At 33.4% G+C, this 17,105-nt stretch overlaps 1 protein-coding gene across 3 annotated transcripts in view; it reads right to left on the bottom strand.

The window, feature by feature from the left end:
* Positions 1-233: 233 nt before the first annotated feature.
* The window catches only part of LOC132741405 (uncharacterized), a 29,674-nt gene continuing 12,802 nt past the window's right edge, over positions 234-17,105 (bottom strand). For all 3 annotated transcript variants that reach the window (XM_060729553.1, XM_060729554.1, XM_060729552.1), the window contains exons 7-11: positions 12,543-12,647; positions 11,802-11,935; positions 9,333-9,452; positions 7,375-7,521; positions 234-5,900 (exon numbers count right to left, since the gene is read on the bottom strand). In XM_060729553.1, coding sequence (XP_060585536.1) covers positions 5,691-5,900; positions 7,375-7,521; positions 9,333-9,452; positions 11,802-11,935; positions 12,543-12,647 — 716 coding nt within the window. In that variant the 3' untranslated portion in view covers positions 234-5,690. The remainder of the gene's footprint in view (positions 5,901-7,374; positions 7,522-9,332; positions 9,453-11,801; positions 11,936-12,542; positions 12,648-17,105) is intronic.

Genomic DNA, 17,105 nt, shown 5'->3' with positions numbered 1-17,105 from the left:
AGCAAAAATTCCTTCCTTTACTTCCATCTACACATTAAGGTTGTTCATCCCTGGAAGTTTAAGCAAAATCTGCCATCCCGTTTAAGAGGAGTTGCGTTCACAAGATTTCGGGACGTACGGACAGACGTACGGACGGACGGACGAACAAGTGCAACGCTATATGCCCCCCACAAAATCCTTTTGTATAGACCTAAAAGGTTTACACAACAAATTTAAAACAACAAAGTCATGAGTAAAAAAACAGAAGTTTTATTTTAATGAAGAAATGTCACTCAAAATAAGACATAGGGAATAAACATCTCTAGTCAAAACAAATCATTGTTCCTATGTGAACAACTGCATTAAGATATTTGATTGATTGATTGATTTTCTTTAGACCGGGCGGTCAAGGATAACCTCCGAAAGTGCAAGCACTTATTTCCAGTAGGGTCCTTACCTCAGCAGACTCTAGATACAGCTAGGAGTTACAAGGGAGTCTGGGAACAAGTCCATAGCTCTTATTGAATAGCACTGATACATGCGAGGATTAACTGGGTTTCTTACCAGTAAACCTCTAGGTATGTGGGAAACACTGAAAGTGTCTCTGAAAAATCCCAAGGGTGTTACCCAGGATCGAACCCGGAACCTCAGGAGAGACAGTCAGTGGTCTAACCAATTGAGCTATTGCGTAACCTATATATTTTAATAAAATGAGCCGCATCATGACAAAAGCAACATAATGTGTTTGCGCCCAGCATGGATCCAGACTGGGCATTCGTGCAGTCTGATCAGGATCCATGCTGTTCACTTACCAACCCTTTTACAAGTAGAGAAACTGAAAGCGAACAGCATGGATCCTGATCAGACTGCACAAAGTTAACGCACTATGTTGGTTTTGTCATGACGCGGCTCAAATGGTTTCAAGTACATGTATTACAGTTTTAAGTATTTAAGTATTAAATAATTTAAGTATTAAAACCAACTTCCTAGAGATGTTACAAATAAATCTGGAAGTTGACTTCATGTTTATAATACAATAACAAAAGTAATCTTAAAACAATGTAAAAGGAAATAACAGTTTAAGTATACATGTTTTAATTTCAACAGTATCACAAAAATAGTCATAAGCACCTTGTTACCAACAATTATATTTGTAATTCTGCAATAAAGAAGGCACTCACTGTTATCAATCTACTACAGACCGCAGTTAACACATAATTAAACACGAATCAAATAGTCAATTGTTTTCCACTTAATAGCAAGAAAGTCACGAGTGCCCTAAGATGCTTATTAAATATGTTTAAAAACAAGAGTGTCATGATATCCCTATATGGCATACCTAAAATCCATTGTTAAATATAGTCCTAACTCTTTCATACAGAAGTCGGCCATATTGGGACACGGCTGAAAATCTTATAAATAGATAACATCTAAACTAACACATCAATGGCAGAATTTGTTTGAACTGGGACATGTAACTACAAGTATAAATGTACAATAAAAAATTTGTTCTTTTATTACAACTGAAAACACATTATGTAATTTAAGTCCAGGACTGAAAAGAAATTATGTAAATTTTATGTCCCTATATGGCACACCTAAAATCCATTATCTAATACAGTCCAGGACTGAAAAAAACATTATGTAATTTAATGCCAGGACTGAAAACACATTATGTAATTTTAGTCCACAACTGAAAACACATTATGTAATTTTAGCCGGGACTGAAAACACTTCATGTAATTTTTAGTCCTGGATTGAAAACACATGTGATTTTTAGTCCAGGACTGAAAACATATTTTGTAATATGTGTATTTCACTATTAATGAAACCATTCAATAAAATGATAACATGGGTAAATGTACTATAATCTCAGTCAATGAAGTTAGATAACATAAATTTAGCTAATAGTTTAAAATACAGAACACAAGTCTTAACAAAAACAATATTGTAGTGATGATATGGTTTACAGCAAGACTGTTGTAAGTCCTTCTTTATTTCATATCATTTACTGCAATATTGCAGCCAACCCTTGATGTTTGAAACATTACACATGGGTTAAGCTGGAGATCATATATATGTTGATAGTGGTTAAACAAATTACAAAAGATTGCAAATAAAATATACATGTTCAACACTTTAACATTCAACAATCCATAATATTTTAGGTACATGTATTATAAGTTATAAAGGTTTTTATAGGTTATCTGGGCTGAAAGTCTGAAATTTGAAAAGACATCAGTTGCAAGATAACTGATCTGGGGCAGAGCAACCTTGCATTGAAAGTGGGCTAAACTGAAAAGGAAGGCCAAAGAGGACCTAACAAAAGAAACAAGAGGGCCATAATGGCCCTCAAATCTCTCACCTGTATATAGGCCCCTGGGCCAATGCCAATTTTAAACCAGGGACTTTAATTTGAACAAACTTGGTAGACAGCCATTAGAAGACGTTTCATGATAAATATCTAAGCTTTAACTCTTTGGGTTTTTTATAAGAAGATTTTTTTAAAGTTTTTACTATATACATATAGGAAAAACTAATGACCTCTGCCCCCCCCCCCCCGGGGAGGGGCCAATTTTGACCCCAGGGCTCTTATTTATTCAAACCTGGTAGACACTAACTAGAAAATATTTCCTGCTTAGTATCTAAACTCAATTTTTTTTTGGTTTTTTAAAGGAAGATTATTAAATTTTTACTCTATACAAAATAATGAAAATCAGTGACCCCCTAGGGCAGGCCAATTTTTACCCCAGGGCTTTTATTTGAACAAATGAAAGCCCTGGAGAGTTACACCAGTACTAGACTACCTTCCTACACGCTAAACTACCAAAGCATCTCCCGGGGAACGAACCCACGCCAAAGAGGTAACTGGATTAGGAGTCATTGACTCTTACCCCTCGACCACGGAGGCGGTAGTCCAGCCAATAATGATTGAAGACTGGCACTCTGGAATAATGTTGATTCTATTCATCTATATGTTCTATAAAGACAATCCTTAAATTATACCTATTAACACAGGTCTATTTCGTACATAGAAGAGATACACACGAAATGTCAAGTATAAAACTTTCCGTCAATTCTACACAAGAAGGGTCTTTTTTAAAAATTTTTTTAATCTTTTTGCACATTGCGCTTTGCAATTTAGATATACTGCAATTGTACATAGATTTTAATCTATTAGCATTTTATGCTGCATACATTTTATTGGCACATTAATTTCTATTACAGAATAAAGAACCACTAACATTTTAGCACTTTACTGATGCTTGCATACTGTTCACAAATTTTCCATCAACTTTTAAATATATGAGCCGCGTCATGACAAAACCAACATAATGGGTTTGCGACTAGCATGGATCCAGACCAGCCTGCGCATCCGCGCAGTCTGATCAGGATCCATGCTGTTCGCTATCAGTTTCTCTACTTGTTATGGAGTTGTAAGCGAACAGCATGGATCCTGATCAGACTGCGTGGATGTGCAGGCTGGTCTGGATCCATGCTGGTCGCAAATGCACCATGTTGGTTTTGTCATGACGCGGATCATTTATAGATCATACTGAATGAGTGAAAATTAATACTTAATTAAGTGAATATGTTGAATAAAATTATATTATGGCGAGCCTCTGGTTGTATTCAACAAGTTCAAAAAAATTAGTATTGAATCTACACGAATATAATATTCTATGTATCACATATTCAAAATAAGAATGATTTATATTTAAAACAAAGAGTCATTTTTCGTTGACGCACCTACAATGTGACATTTACTTTAATACAAATGATGTCACATCAGTGTTCTTACACTAGTGTAAAATCGTTTTTATTAAGTGGCTTTATTACACTTCTGGGTCATGTTTTACATGTACATGTATGTGATATATAATTATATATATATTTTTGCCTAATTATATAACCAATTATGAGGGATGTTTACAACTAACATAGATTTTTGTTGTTTTTTTTGTATGTTTTTGGTTTTACGTAACAGCGACACAGTATAGATCATATCGCAACATTCCAATTTTACAAAAGAAAATAATTATAATAATAAAGTTTACATGAACAATCAAATTTTGGCAGGAAAAATCGAACTCAATGAATCTAAAATTAGTTAAAATATACTTTTTATTAATTCTTAATTAATTTTTCCTAAAAAAAGATCAAATATAGTTCAAAAATAAATTGATATAAAAATAAATCATCCGAGCTCATGTAACAAGGGTATATAGCACATTTTCACGTGTATAAATACAAGTAAACCAGTCCAGATATATAGTGTGACAAAACTCAGTATTACTGAGTAAAAACTAACTGATATCATTTATATTTTGGCATTACAATTCCTGATAATTACATATTCAAACAGATCTATATCTAGTCCCTGGATTTATGTGTAAATACTGTTGTTGTTGTTTTTAAATTTCAGCAGCAAATTTAAGTTTTAACTAGTACAAAAAAAAATATGCAAAATGTCAATTAAGCAAATAATGTAAATCTTAGCCAAAAAAGAGCATTATATACATAGCATGTATAGATATATTATCAAATGTGTCAAAATATGGGGAAAAAAGAAAAAAAAGGAAAAAAAAGAAAAGTAAGAAAAACAACAAATTTTTTCTAGCTGTTAGTTACAGGGTAAAAATATGGTTACAAAAATAGCAAAATTATAATCATACACCATACTATATTGTATATTAATCAGTGACATTACATTGCATGAAAGGCATTGCATAGATTGTAGATATTTATACATTTTCATACACAATAATTTTTTTTTTTTTTTTTTTAAATTTTTTTTTTTTTTTTTTTTTTTTTTTTTAATACTGACTAATCATCTGCTGACATGCAACATGAAAATCTTAATTTCACAAAGCCAGTAGACCAGACTTGTCCATGAGATGACATATTTACAATAAATACAAGTACATCGGCCACATATGACATCCGTGGCAAAGTATTTTCATACATAATAAACTTTCTCATACAAAAATAAGCTTTGAAACAGACTATACATTTTCAAAACTATACTATTTGAAAAATAAAGTTTGAAACAGACTATACATTTGCAAAACTATACAATTTGAAAAATAAGCTTTGAAACAGACTATACATTTTCAAAACTATACTATTTGAAAATAAGTTTTGAAAGAGACTATACATTTTCAAAACTATACTATTTGAAAAATAAGCTTTGAAACAGACTATACATTTTTTTAAACTATACTATAATGAAATACATGATATATCTCAATTTCTACAAAAAAAATTATATGAGCCGCGTCACAACAAAACTAACATAGAGCGTTTGCGACCAGCATGGATCCAGACCAGACTGCGCGGATGCTGGTCACAAACATACTATATTGGTTTTGTCGTGACGCGACTCATATAAAGTACAACCTAACTGTAATAACCAAAAGGAAAAAATAATAAATTTACAATACATTTAATCTCTATATAATAAAGCCACCCCATGTTTTGTAAAATAACTGCATGATTCCATCTGCATTTCAATTTCCTTTAACATACGTTCATATAATTTAAATTCAAAACCTTATTAATATATTATTTATATAGATAAAACGTGATTGGACTTTCATTTCATTTAAAATGTGATTTGAGTAAACAAGACCAAATTAATCTTTTTGTCATTCTTTTGCCTGTGTATTCCTTTAAACATTCACTATACCACTGTTACAATTCTTCTCTTCTCATTGTCTATTCTTATCATTACCATACAATGCATATATAACCCAATACACTTCATCAATAATATAAACAAGGTGTTCCGGAGCCTTGAGCATTTCACCTTGTATACTATACTGTAGATCCAGCAATATTTTAATACAGGTAGAATCTCCGAGGCAAGCTTGAACAATGACTGGATCACTGACATCTTTCCCTTTAATACCCTTATACAGCTGAAATAAAAATAATATAGCTGAATTATTTCATCAATGTTATATCTCAATGATTTTACAGTATACAGCTTTATGTAATGAAATATTTTCATAAAAACTAAAAAAAATTGTAAATAAATGTCACTTCTGTCATTGTTGGATACCCATGGTTGATAAACATGTATCATAACTTGTTATCATCTGTGGGTAATTGAATCAAATTGCCTCCATCTAAAGCAACAGATGCATAAAATGTCGACCAATAAAATCGTGTTTACCAAATGTTGTTTGAGAACTAGAGTTTTGATTGGTTTAATCGCCTCATGAAATTGTGAGGTAACCAATGAAATTTATATCACACATATAAGTAAAATGGTTACTATAAATAAATTCATATAACACATATGTGTAAAGTGGCTACTATAAATAAATTTATGTCAAACATATGTATAAAGTGGCTACTATAAATAAATTTATACTACACATATGTGTCAAGTGGCTACTATAAATAAATTTATATAACACATATGTGTAAAGTGGCTACTATAAATAAATTTATACTACACATATGTGTCAAGTGGCTACTATAAATAAATTCATATAACACATATGTGTAAGGTGGCTACTATAAATAAATTTATGTCAAACATATGTATAAAGTGGCTACTATAAATAAATTTATACTACACATATGTGTCAAGTGGCTACTATAAATAAATTGATATCACACATATGTGTAAAGTGGCTACTATAAATAAATTTATGTCACACATATGTGTAAAGTGGCAACTATAATTAAATTTATGTCACACATATGTGTAAAATGGCTACTATAAATAAATTTATGTCACACATATGTGTAAAGTGGCTACTATAAATAAATTTATATAACACATATGTGTAAGTGGCTACTATAAATAAATTTTATTTATTACATGCTTTTCGGTGGTTTATAGAAATATATCAGTGATATAAAACTGGTAATTTCACTGTTTGAAACAGTGAAATTACCACTTTGATAATTTCACTGTTTTGAATTTAAGCCCCTTACGTTGTTTCAGTGAAATACCAGCGTACACAGTACTGGGTACCATCTTAATGACGCGACGTTGTAAATGACTTCACATTGTATTATTATTTGGCGCACTTTTCATTCAGTATTAGGTTTAATGTCTTTTTAAAACGTTCTTTGCATGTAATAAAAAGAAAATTTGTTTAATTTAGTGTAAGATCGAAATATATTTCACCTTGTGAACACCAAAAGTTCATATTTCACGAGTGGCGCAGCCACTCGTGAAATATACCTTTTGGTGCTCACTCGGTGAAATGTATTCTGATCTTACACTGAACTAAACAAATATCCTCTATATAACACATATGTGTAAAGTGGGGACAGTATAAATAAACATATACACATAATGTTTATATATTGCCAACTATAAATCAAATGTATATCACATTCAAATGTATAGAGAATGAAAGTAAAACAAAATACCACTGTAAGCATGGCGTCAGCTGTTTGTGGCGAAAATTGTTTAATCAGGTCAAACATGTCATCATCCAACATACTTGCGGCATCGAAATATTCCTCAATAGCGTGAAACATCGTGCTTGGTTTGTCCGAGTGAGACAAATGGCCATCCTATATTAGACACAGAATCTATTGTACATATGAGCCGCGTCATGACAAAACCAACATAGTGCGTTTGCGACCAGCATGGATCCAGACCAGCCTGCGCATCCGCGCAGTCTGATCAGGATCCATGCTATTCGCTATCAGTTTCTCTACTTGTAAAAGGAGTTTGTAAGCGAACAGCAGGGATCCTGATCAGACTGCGCTGATGCGCAGGCTGGTCTGGATCCATGCTGGTCGCAAACGCACTATGTTGGTTTTGTCATGACTACACAGATGCGCAGGCTGGTCTGGATTCATGCTGGTCGCAAACGCATTACATTGGTTTTGTCGTGACGCGGCTCATATCTTATCTCTATTTTTGTGCGTGCGAGATCACATACAATTCTTGCAATATCAGACAAGATTTTTCTACATATAACACTGCTCTTAGCAAGTTACATCTTATAGACATCTTGTGCAAGACAAGTCAACTGTTATGCGCTTTTAATCGCCTCATTCCTGCTCACCTTTGATGAATGAATTACATGTGAAGTCATTTCTCTGTTGTGAATAAAGTCATCAATTTATATACTACAATAAAAAAAGTCTTTTTATGACATTATTGGTATTGGTACTTTCTCTCAAGAAGAAAAATTATTTTTCCGTAACAAACAAGAAAAAGAATCAAACACTGATGGGATAAATATGATTAGCTCTCTGGAAGCAAAAACAGTTACCCTTAAGCTAAATATTTCAGTCTGTACAAGCAGCCGATGTCAGATGCTAACCATCTGAATAATTCCAGGCTGAGACCTCAAATAGTGTCAGTGCTGGTTGGTCCAATTAGTAAAATCAACAACTATCAAAAGTAAACTGCATGCAATGTATATAAGGTTTAAACAAGATCACTACATCTATTTACACAAACAAACAGTGGATAAACAAAATCACCCAGTCATGTAAGCCTCTAAAATTCAACGTACACTGTATCGTGCAATTACAAGCACACGCTATCACTGGTCACTGTTCTTTTCTTAGAGGCCTATATATTTCCTTGTGGAAACAGGAAGTTAACTTGTTTATCCACTGTGAAATGGTACAGGAAGTTAACTTGTTTATCCACTGTGAAATGATACAGGAAGTTAACTTGTTTATCCACTGTGAAATGGTACAGGAAGTTAACTTGTTTATCCACTGTGAAATGGTACAGGAAGTTAACTTGTTTATCCACTGTGAAATGGTACAGGAAGTAAACTTGTTTATCCATTGTAAAATGATACAGGAAGTTAACTTGTTTATCCACTGTGAAATGGAAACAGGAAGTTAACTTGTTTATCCACAGTGAAATGGTACAGGAAGTTAACTTGTTTATCCACTGTGAAATGGTACAGGAAGTTAACTTGTTTATCCACAGTAAAATGGTACAGGAAGTTAACTTGTTTATGCACAGTGAAATGGTACAGATAGTTAACTTGTTTATCCACAGTAAAATGGTATAGGAAGTTAACTTGTTTATGCACAGTGAAAATGTACAGGAAGTTAACTTGTTTATCCACTGTGAAATGGTACAAGAAGTTAACTTGTCTATCCACTGTGAAATGGTACAGGAAGTTAACTTGTTTATCCACAGTGAAATGGTACAGGAAGTTAACTTGTATATCCACAGTGAAATGATACAGGAAGTTAACTAAACTTGTTTATCCACAGTGAAATGGTACAGGAAGTTAACTTGTTTATCCACAGTGAAATGGTAGGACAAAAAAAGTGAAATTCGAGATCTAATCAAATGGGTTTTGTTTGTCAAAGAAAACGAAAGTATCATAGAAGAGTCAACTCACTTTTACTTGGAAGCCAGCAAATTTCAGGATTTCAGTCCAGGATTCATCTGATGATAGAAATTTCCCTTTTAGGTCATCCATCTTGAATTGAAGTTGTTTACCTCTGCCAACATCATCCAACTAAAGTCAAAACATATGTTAACATATTTTAAAACTAGAAATGTGTCCATAGGACATGGATGCCCCCACACGCCACTGTTCTGTCAATCTTATGACTCTAGGTCAAATATTTTTTGGACTACATGTGCCACAAGTTGAAAACTAAAAATCAGCAAAGGGCCATAATTCTGTTAAATTTGGTCGCAGCCAAAATTCCTTCCTTTACTACCATCTACACATTAAGGTTGTTCATCCCTAGAAGTTTAAGCAAAATGTGCCATCCGGTTTAAGAGGAGTTGCGTTCAAACAATTTCTACATAGTATATAGTGAAAAAATCAACAAAGGGCCATAATTCTGTTAAATTTGGTCGCAGCAAAAATTCCTTCCTTTACTACCATCTAAACATTAAGGTTGTTCATCCCTGGAAGTTTAAGCAAAATGTACCATCCGGTTTAAGAGGAGTTGCGTTCACAAAATTTCTACTTAGTATATAGTGAAAAAATCAACAAAGGGCCATAATTCTGTTAAATTTGGTCGCAGCAAAAATTCCTTCCTTTACTACCATCTACACATTAAGGTTGTTCATCCCTGGAAGTTTAAGCAAAATCTGTCATCCGGTTAAAGAGGAGTTGCGTTCACAAGATTTCGGGACGTACGGACAGACGGACGGCCGTCGGGCCGTCATTGGAATAAGGGGCCATTTCTTTTGTTATTTTCTATTGTTACGGAATGAACTCTATTGTTCTCTTTTGTTCTGTTTACAGTTAGATGGCCCCCTATCCCTATTCGGTAGTGCGGACAGACATACGGACGGACAAGTGCAACGCTATATGCTCCCACTCTGTGGGAGGCATAAAAAAAAGAGCAGACATTGGAATAGTAATTTTGATAATTTATATAAATGGTAAAACTGAAAATAATTAACCCTTTTTATGGACAGTACTGATAAGTGCAAGCTACTGTCCACAACATCCAGCACTGACTTAAGCCAAATTACATAACATAACATAATAGTGCAATGGATTCAAAAAGAATGAGTAGTTATGTTTATAACCTCTGCTAATGCCCCATTGACTTACTTGTTTTGGGTGTAAGTGACATTTATATAATGTAACAGAGTCACATGATATTTTGAGCTACTGATATTACCAAATGGTCCGGATGTGCATACATGTTGCTGAGTTCTAGTTACATTGTATTATGTTTGAAATGTCTATCTTGTATATTGAAATTTATCCGGTATAATAAAATAAATATCACATCATAAAGAGAAAGATAAAACAAAATGTTCATTTTTTACAAGACGATATCAACCCTAGCTCACATCTTAGTTAGTTAACATCACTTATCATAGAACATTTTATTCTACATTATATCACCTTCAGAGGTATCCGATGTTTATTTTATTATGCTAGGTATGATATATTTTCTAAAACATTTTACATTAGTTTAAACAATATTTATTTCCAGAATTTACAAGACATAAATATACATTACAAACAGAATACATTGTATGATAAAATATATGAAAGACTGATGATATAAGTTAAAGATTTACAATGCTAAAGAATTTTTAACTTAATTAAATTAGGAAGAGGATTTGAAAACAAGTCTAAGACTTATGTAAATTCATTTCCTCAGTGGGTTGGAAAGGATGACGGCTGACTGGTCAAAATCATATGTAATGTTTTGAGATTTTGAAAAGTGAAAAAAGGGTTCCAGTGTGGAACTGAGTTGTTTGCTACCGATAAAACAGTTAACTTAGTATAATGTATAAAACCTGCTTATGAAGTCGTTCTGTAACATGCGCAAGCACTAAGAAGTGAAACGTTTGGTGGCGACAATGTATTTTTGGACGCAACTAAAGATATTTGTGTTATGTTCAAAGTTGAGATGTTCAGAGCCATATAGTAAATTTTGAACAGTTAAAGGACACTGAACATTTTACTTGACATTGTACTAGATGAAGACTTGTGATTTTCTAAACAAAATATTTTCAGACACATGCCAGGGTAATTCTAATTTGTAAGTCCATTTTAAAAACACATGAGGATAATTCTGTAATGTATCATAGTGATTGAAGTTACATGTAGTTATGAATTGTTGATACAGGCAAAGTCATGTAAAGTATTATTTTTAGGGCCAGGAATTTATTCGAATATTCAAAACACTACCGAATATTTGAATGTTTTACTACATTATGGATAAATATTGGTACAAATTGTTTTTAGTTGAATATTCGAATATATTCGAACATAGAAAACAAATATTTGAGCATCTAATACCTTATTCATTCCCTGCCCTAATTATTCTATACATGTTTGTATTTATAAATAATTAATTAACTAATCTTTAATTCAGATACTTACAAGGTCTGAGAGAACAACCATATCTCGTGGCACAGACATCAACTGTAATAACAAGCTATTTAACTTGGTTCTGTCAGCTGCTGTCAGTTCAAACAGAGGGGCAAAAACTTTCTTTGGATAGTCCAAGTCAATTTCTACAAGAAAATGTCATATAATCATTCAATTATTTTATCCGAGTAACAAATTTAATTAAGATTCTTTAGACCTCATAATGTTAAATTAAATTATTATTTCAAAATGGGTGGAAAATCCAGCGAACACATTCAAAAAAGCCAGTATCTTATATAATGGACACGTCCATTATTAAAGGCCTAGTATAAATCAGGAATGTTTTTATTTCTATTTCTTAAAAGCCTTTTTTTTTGTCTCCTCCTATAGTTTTCTCAAAATTATTCATTAGACAATTATCTGTACCATCTTTTGCTTTGTCCTTTTTGGCAATTATTATACTATATTAGTGATTATGTATTTTGTATGCAAGTAAAAATACTACTTTGTTTAAATCTAAGCTACCTTTATGACAAATAATTTCACATTCAGGGCTACTTTATTCAGGTGAAAATCATCTAACTTGCTCTTAAACCATTCTTTAAACATTATAAAACTCATGTCTGCCCTTTCTAAAGCATTAAAAATCTATTGGTTTCTGGGGCATAATGGGCCTTTAACTGAAAATAGTAAATTTGACGAATTATATAAGTTCTGTTTACAGTGAATAAGCATATTTATAGATTAAGTTACCAATCTGTTTCTTCATCTCAGCCCCCGCATCAGTGTTTACCACGTCACCAGGTAAGGCATCGACCTCGTCATACCCAATCCTGTCCCTGAACCCTCCATAACGTCCTGTTATAGTAAAAAATACTTTAACTTTTAACCTACCAAATATCTTAAACGGACAAGTCCAGCTTTGAATTTGGAACAGTCCATTCATAGTTATAGTGATTTCAATATTAAAATAAACAAGAGGGCCCTGAGGTCGCTCACCTGTATATAGGCCGCCCCAACCCCCAGGGCTTTTATTTGCACAAACTTGGAAGACACCCATAAGAAAATGTTTCATGCTAAACATCTAAGCTCTAGCTCATTGGGCTATTTAAAAGAAGATTTTTTTAAAGTTTTTACTATACACATATAGTTAAAAACAATGACACGCCTGGGGCCGGGCCAGTTATGACCCCAGGGCTTTTTATTTGAACAAACTTTGTAGACACTTACTAGAATATGTTTCATGCTTAATATCTAAAACTCTAGCTATTTGGGTTTTTTCAAAGAAGATTTTAAGTTTTTGCTATACACATATAAGGAAAATCAATGACCCCGGGGCAGGGCCAATTTTGACCCAGGGTCTTTTATTTGAACAAACTTTGTAGACACTCACTAAAAGATGTTTCATGCTTAATATCTTAACTCTAGCTATTTGGGTTTTTTCAAAAAAGATTTTTTAAGTTTTGCTATACACATATAAGGAAAATCAATGACCCCCGGGGCGGGGCCAATTTTGACCCCATGGCTTTTATTTAAACAAACTTGGTAGACACCTATTAGAACAAGTTTGATGCTAAGTATCTTAACCATAGCTCTTTGAGTTCTTTAAAAGAAGATTTTTTAAGTTTTTACTATATGCATATATAGGGCAAATCAATGACCCCCAGGGAGGGGTCAATTTTGACCCCAGGGCTTTTATTTGAACAAACTTGGTAGACACTTATTAGAACATGTTTCATGCTAAATATCTTAGCTCTAACTCTTTTGGTTCTTTAAAAGAAGATTTTTTAAGTTTTTACTATATGCATATAGGGAAAATCAATGACCCCCTGGGGCGGGGCCAATTTTTGACCCCAGGGCTTTTCTTTGAACAAACTTGATAGACACCTATTAGAACATGTTTGATGCTCAATATCTTAGCCATAGCTCTTTGAGTTCTTTAAAAGAAGATTTTTTAAGTTTTCACTATATGCATATAGGGAAAATCAATGACCCCCCGGGGCGGGGCCAATTTTGACCCCAGGGCTTTTATTTGAACAAACTTGGTAGACACTCACTAGAAGATGTTTCATGCCAAATATCTAAGCTCTAGCTCTTATGGTTTTTTAAAAGAAGATATTTAAAGTTTTTTCTTTCGGTTGCCATGGCAACCAGAGTTCTGCATGGAATTAAATTCTTTGAACAATTTTTAAAGGTGACCACCAAAGGAACATTCCTGTGAAGTTTGGATGAAATTGGCCTTGTGGTTTATGAGGAGATGTCATTTAAAGTAAAAGTTTACGGACGACGGACGGACGACGGACGCCGGACGTAAAGCGATCACAAAAGCTCACCCTGTTACTTTGACAGGTGAGCTAACAAAAAATTAAGCCACAAACAGTACAGAGCTTAGTCTGACTGCATGGGCGTTAAGAACGGCTCTATACCGGAAAAGTGCAAATAACTTTTCAGGGTTAGTTAATAATGTACTATATATAACACAGCAGCTTATACTGTGAATTTACTAAATTTTGTGGGCATTACATTTTTGTGGTTTTATCACAAAGAACAATTTTGTGGGTTCTTAAATTTGTGGATTGTTTATATTTGCAAAATGTAAATAATGTGATGGAAAATAATAAAAATGAAATGTAATTTCAATGGATCTTAAATTCGTGGATTGACCTATCAACAAATAATATTTCTATTATTGGTTGATAACTTTCCAGCATTAATAGAGAAAGACGAGTGTAGGACAAAAGCCCTCCCTTTAAAAAGTGACAAGGCGGACAAAAGCCCTTCCATTAAAATGACTTGGCAGACAAAAGCCCTCCCATGAAAATAATAGGGTGGACTAAAACCCTCCCGCAGCAAATACATATATGTACCTTGAATAGTTTATTATTTTCTTTTCAATACACTCAACATATTTAAATTGTAATCATGAATATTTTTGTTTTCCATTGGCATAACCATGTCTGTATGAGCTTGAGCACATTCCTGAGAGGCATCAGAATAATTAGTGCTATCTGTAAGTTCATATTTATTCACATAGATATGAAGGATTACTCCTATGTGAAGTTAATATTAATAGAGAGATAATTGATGAAAAGAAGTTAAAATTATCTAACATAAAAGTTAAAGACATTTATAATGTGCCTTGTAATGAGTCAATTATTTTTAAAAGTGACTTTATTTTTAACAACATTCATGAAAAGTTACCTCGTTAAACATTTCAGGAAGGTATATTCAGAATAAAAGGTGGTTCTAGCTCATACACATACTTAGGCCAATTAAAAACAACAAGATTATGTAATAATTTTAATATGTTGATTGCATTGAAAAAAAAAACACAGGTATTCAACATACATATTTATTTTAGTTACGGGAGGGCTTTTGTCCACCTTGTTAATTTCATGGGAGGGCTTTTGTCCGCCCAGTCATTTTCATGGGAGGGCTTTTCTCCGCCCTATATTTTCACGGGAGGGCTTTGTCCGCCCTGTCATTTTGACAGGAGGGCTCTTGTCTGCCTTGTCATTTTTTGACGGGAGGGCTTTTGTCCGCAAGGGCTTTTGTCCGTTTCCCACCCACAGCTCATGTTACACACAAACCATAAAGATCAGAATTATTCTGACCTGTATTTTATTTATATTGCTTTGTGAAACTTACTGTGATCATATTAAGCTATTATACTTTAGTAAATATTTAAATTGATACATACTACTCATTTTGGAATAACAAGCAAATTCGTTGAATTTATATCCCCCGCCGAGTACTGGTTATTATTAACACAACAACTGAAGACATAAGGCTATGCAACAGACCAGAACCATTTGATCAACTTTGGCAGGGGACCACCCTAGGATCATTCCTGTAAAGTTTGGTTGCTGTGCAGTCATTTGTTTCTGAGGAGATGTTGTTTAAAGAAATTGCTGACGACGCATGACGACGGACGGTGGGGGATCACAATAGCTCACCTAGATGTAAAAACATCTTAATCTCCAGACTTCATTATTCGTAATTTAGTGATGTTGATCATTATTCCTGTAAAGTTGGTTGATTCTACTCAAGCACTCAAGGATCAAATAACAACATAATGAAACAGTTTTTACTAAGTCAAGGGAAATAACTCTACAAATACTGGATAAATCCACAAGCGAAACCCCAGGAACAAACTAAATATGCTGAGCAACTTTCCAATAAGGTTAAATGACTCTATGTCAAATCCTTTTTGAGTTACATGCGACACATGTTGAAAATTGCAAACATTTTCTTAGTCAAGGGCAATAACTCTAAAAATACTAAATAAATCCAGACGAAAATACCCAGGTGCACAACTACACATGCTGATCAACATTCCTGTAAAGTATCATGACTTTAGGTCAAATACTTTTGAGTTACATGTGACACAAGTTGAAAATTGCAAAATTTTACTAAGTCAAGGGCAATAACTCTAAAAATAGTAAAAATATCCAGACGAAAATACCCAGGTGCACAACTACACATACTGATCAACATTCCTGTAAAGTGTCATGACTCTAGGTCAAACACTTTTTGAGTTACATGCGACACAAGTTGAAAATTACAAAATTTTACTAAGTCAAGGGCAATAACTCTAAAAATGCTAAAAATATCCAGATGAAAATACCCAGGTACACAACTACACATACTGATCAACATTCCTGTAAAGTTTCATGACTCTAGGTCAAATACTTTTTGAGTTACATGCGACACAAGTTGAAAATTACAAAATTTTACTAAGTCAAGGGCAATAACTCTAAAAATACTAAAAATATCCAGAAGAAAATACCCAGGTGCACAACTTCACATGCTGATGAACATTCCCATAAAGTTTCGTTGAATTCCAGCCATTAGTTGCAGAGAACTACTCCGGAAACGAAATTCGGACGTTTTACCAAGTCAAGGGCAATAACTCTAAAAATACTAAAAATATCCAGACGAAAATACCCAGGTGCACAACTTCACATGCTGATCAACATTCCCATAAAGTTTCGTTGAATTCCAGCCATTAGTTGCAGAGAACTACTCCGGAAACGAAATTCGGACGGACGGATGGACGGACGGACAGACGGACGGACGGACGGAAGGACGGAAGGACGGACGGACAACGCCAAAACTATATCCCCCTCCCGATTCCATCGGCGGGGGATAAAAATGCAAATTTCAATTATATTGTACTTAAAATAATCATCACTTTTAAGATCATGTTGAATATTTTATTCAGCTTTTAATAGTTAAGAAGCATTCCTAAAATTTTACCATTTAAAACTTATTTCAAATTAAATTTGAATACATATGTTACTTCAAGTCTTTTAA

Source organism: Ruditapes philippinarum, unplaced genomic scaffold (assembly GCF_026571515.1).
Source record: "Ruditapes philippinarum isolate M1 unplaced genomic scaffold, ASM2657151v2 ctg903_1_1_1_1, whole genome shotgun sequence".
Taxonomy (NCBI): Eukaryota; Metazoa; Mollusca; class Bivalvia; order Venerida; family Veneridae; genus Ruditapes; species Ruditapes philippinarum.
This window is presented reverse-complemented; position numbering and strand designations above follow the sequence as displayed.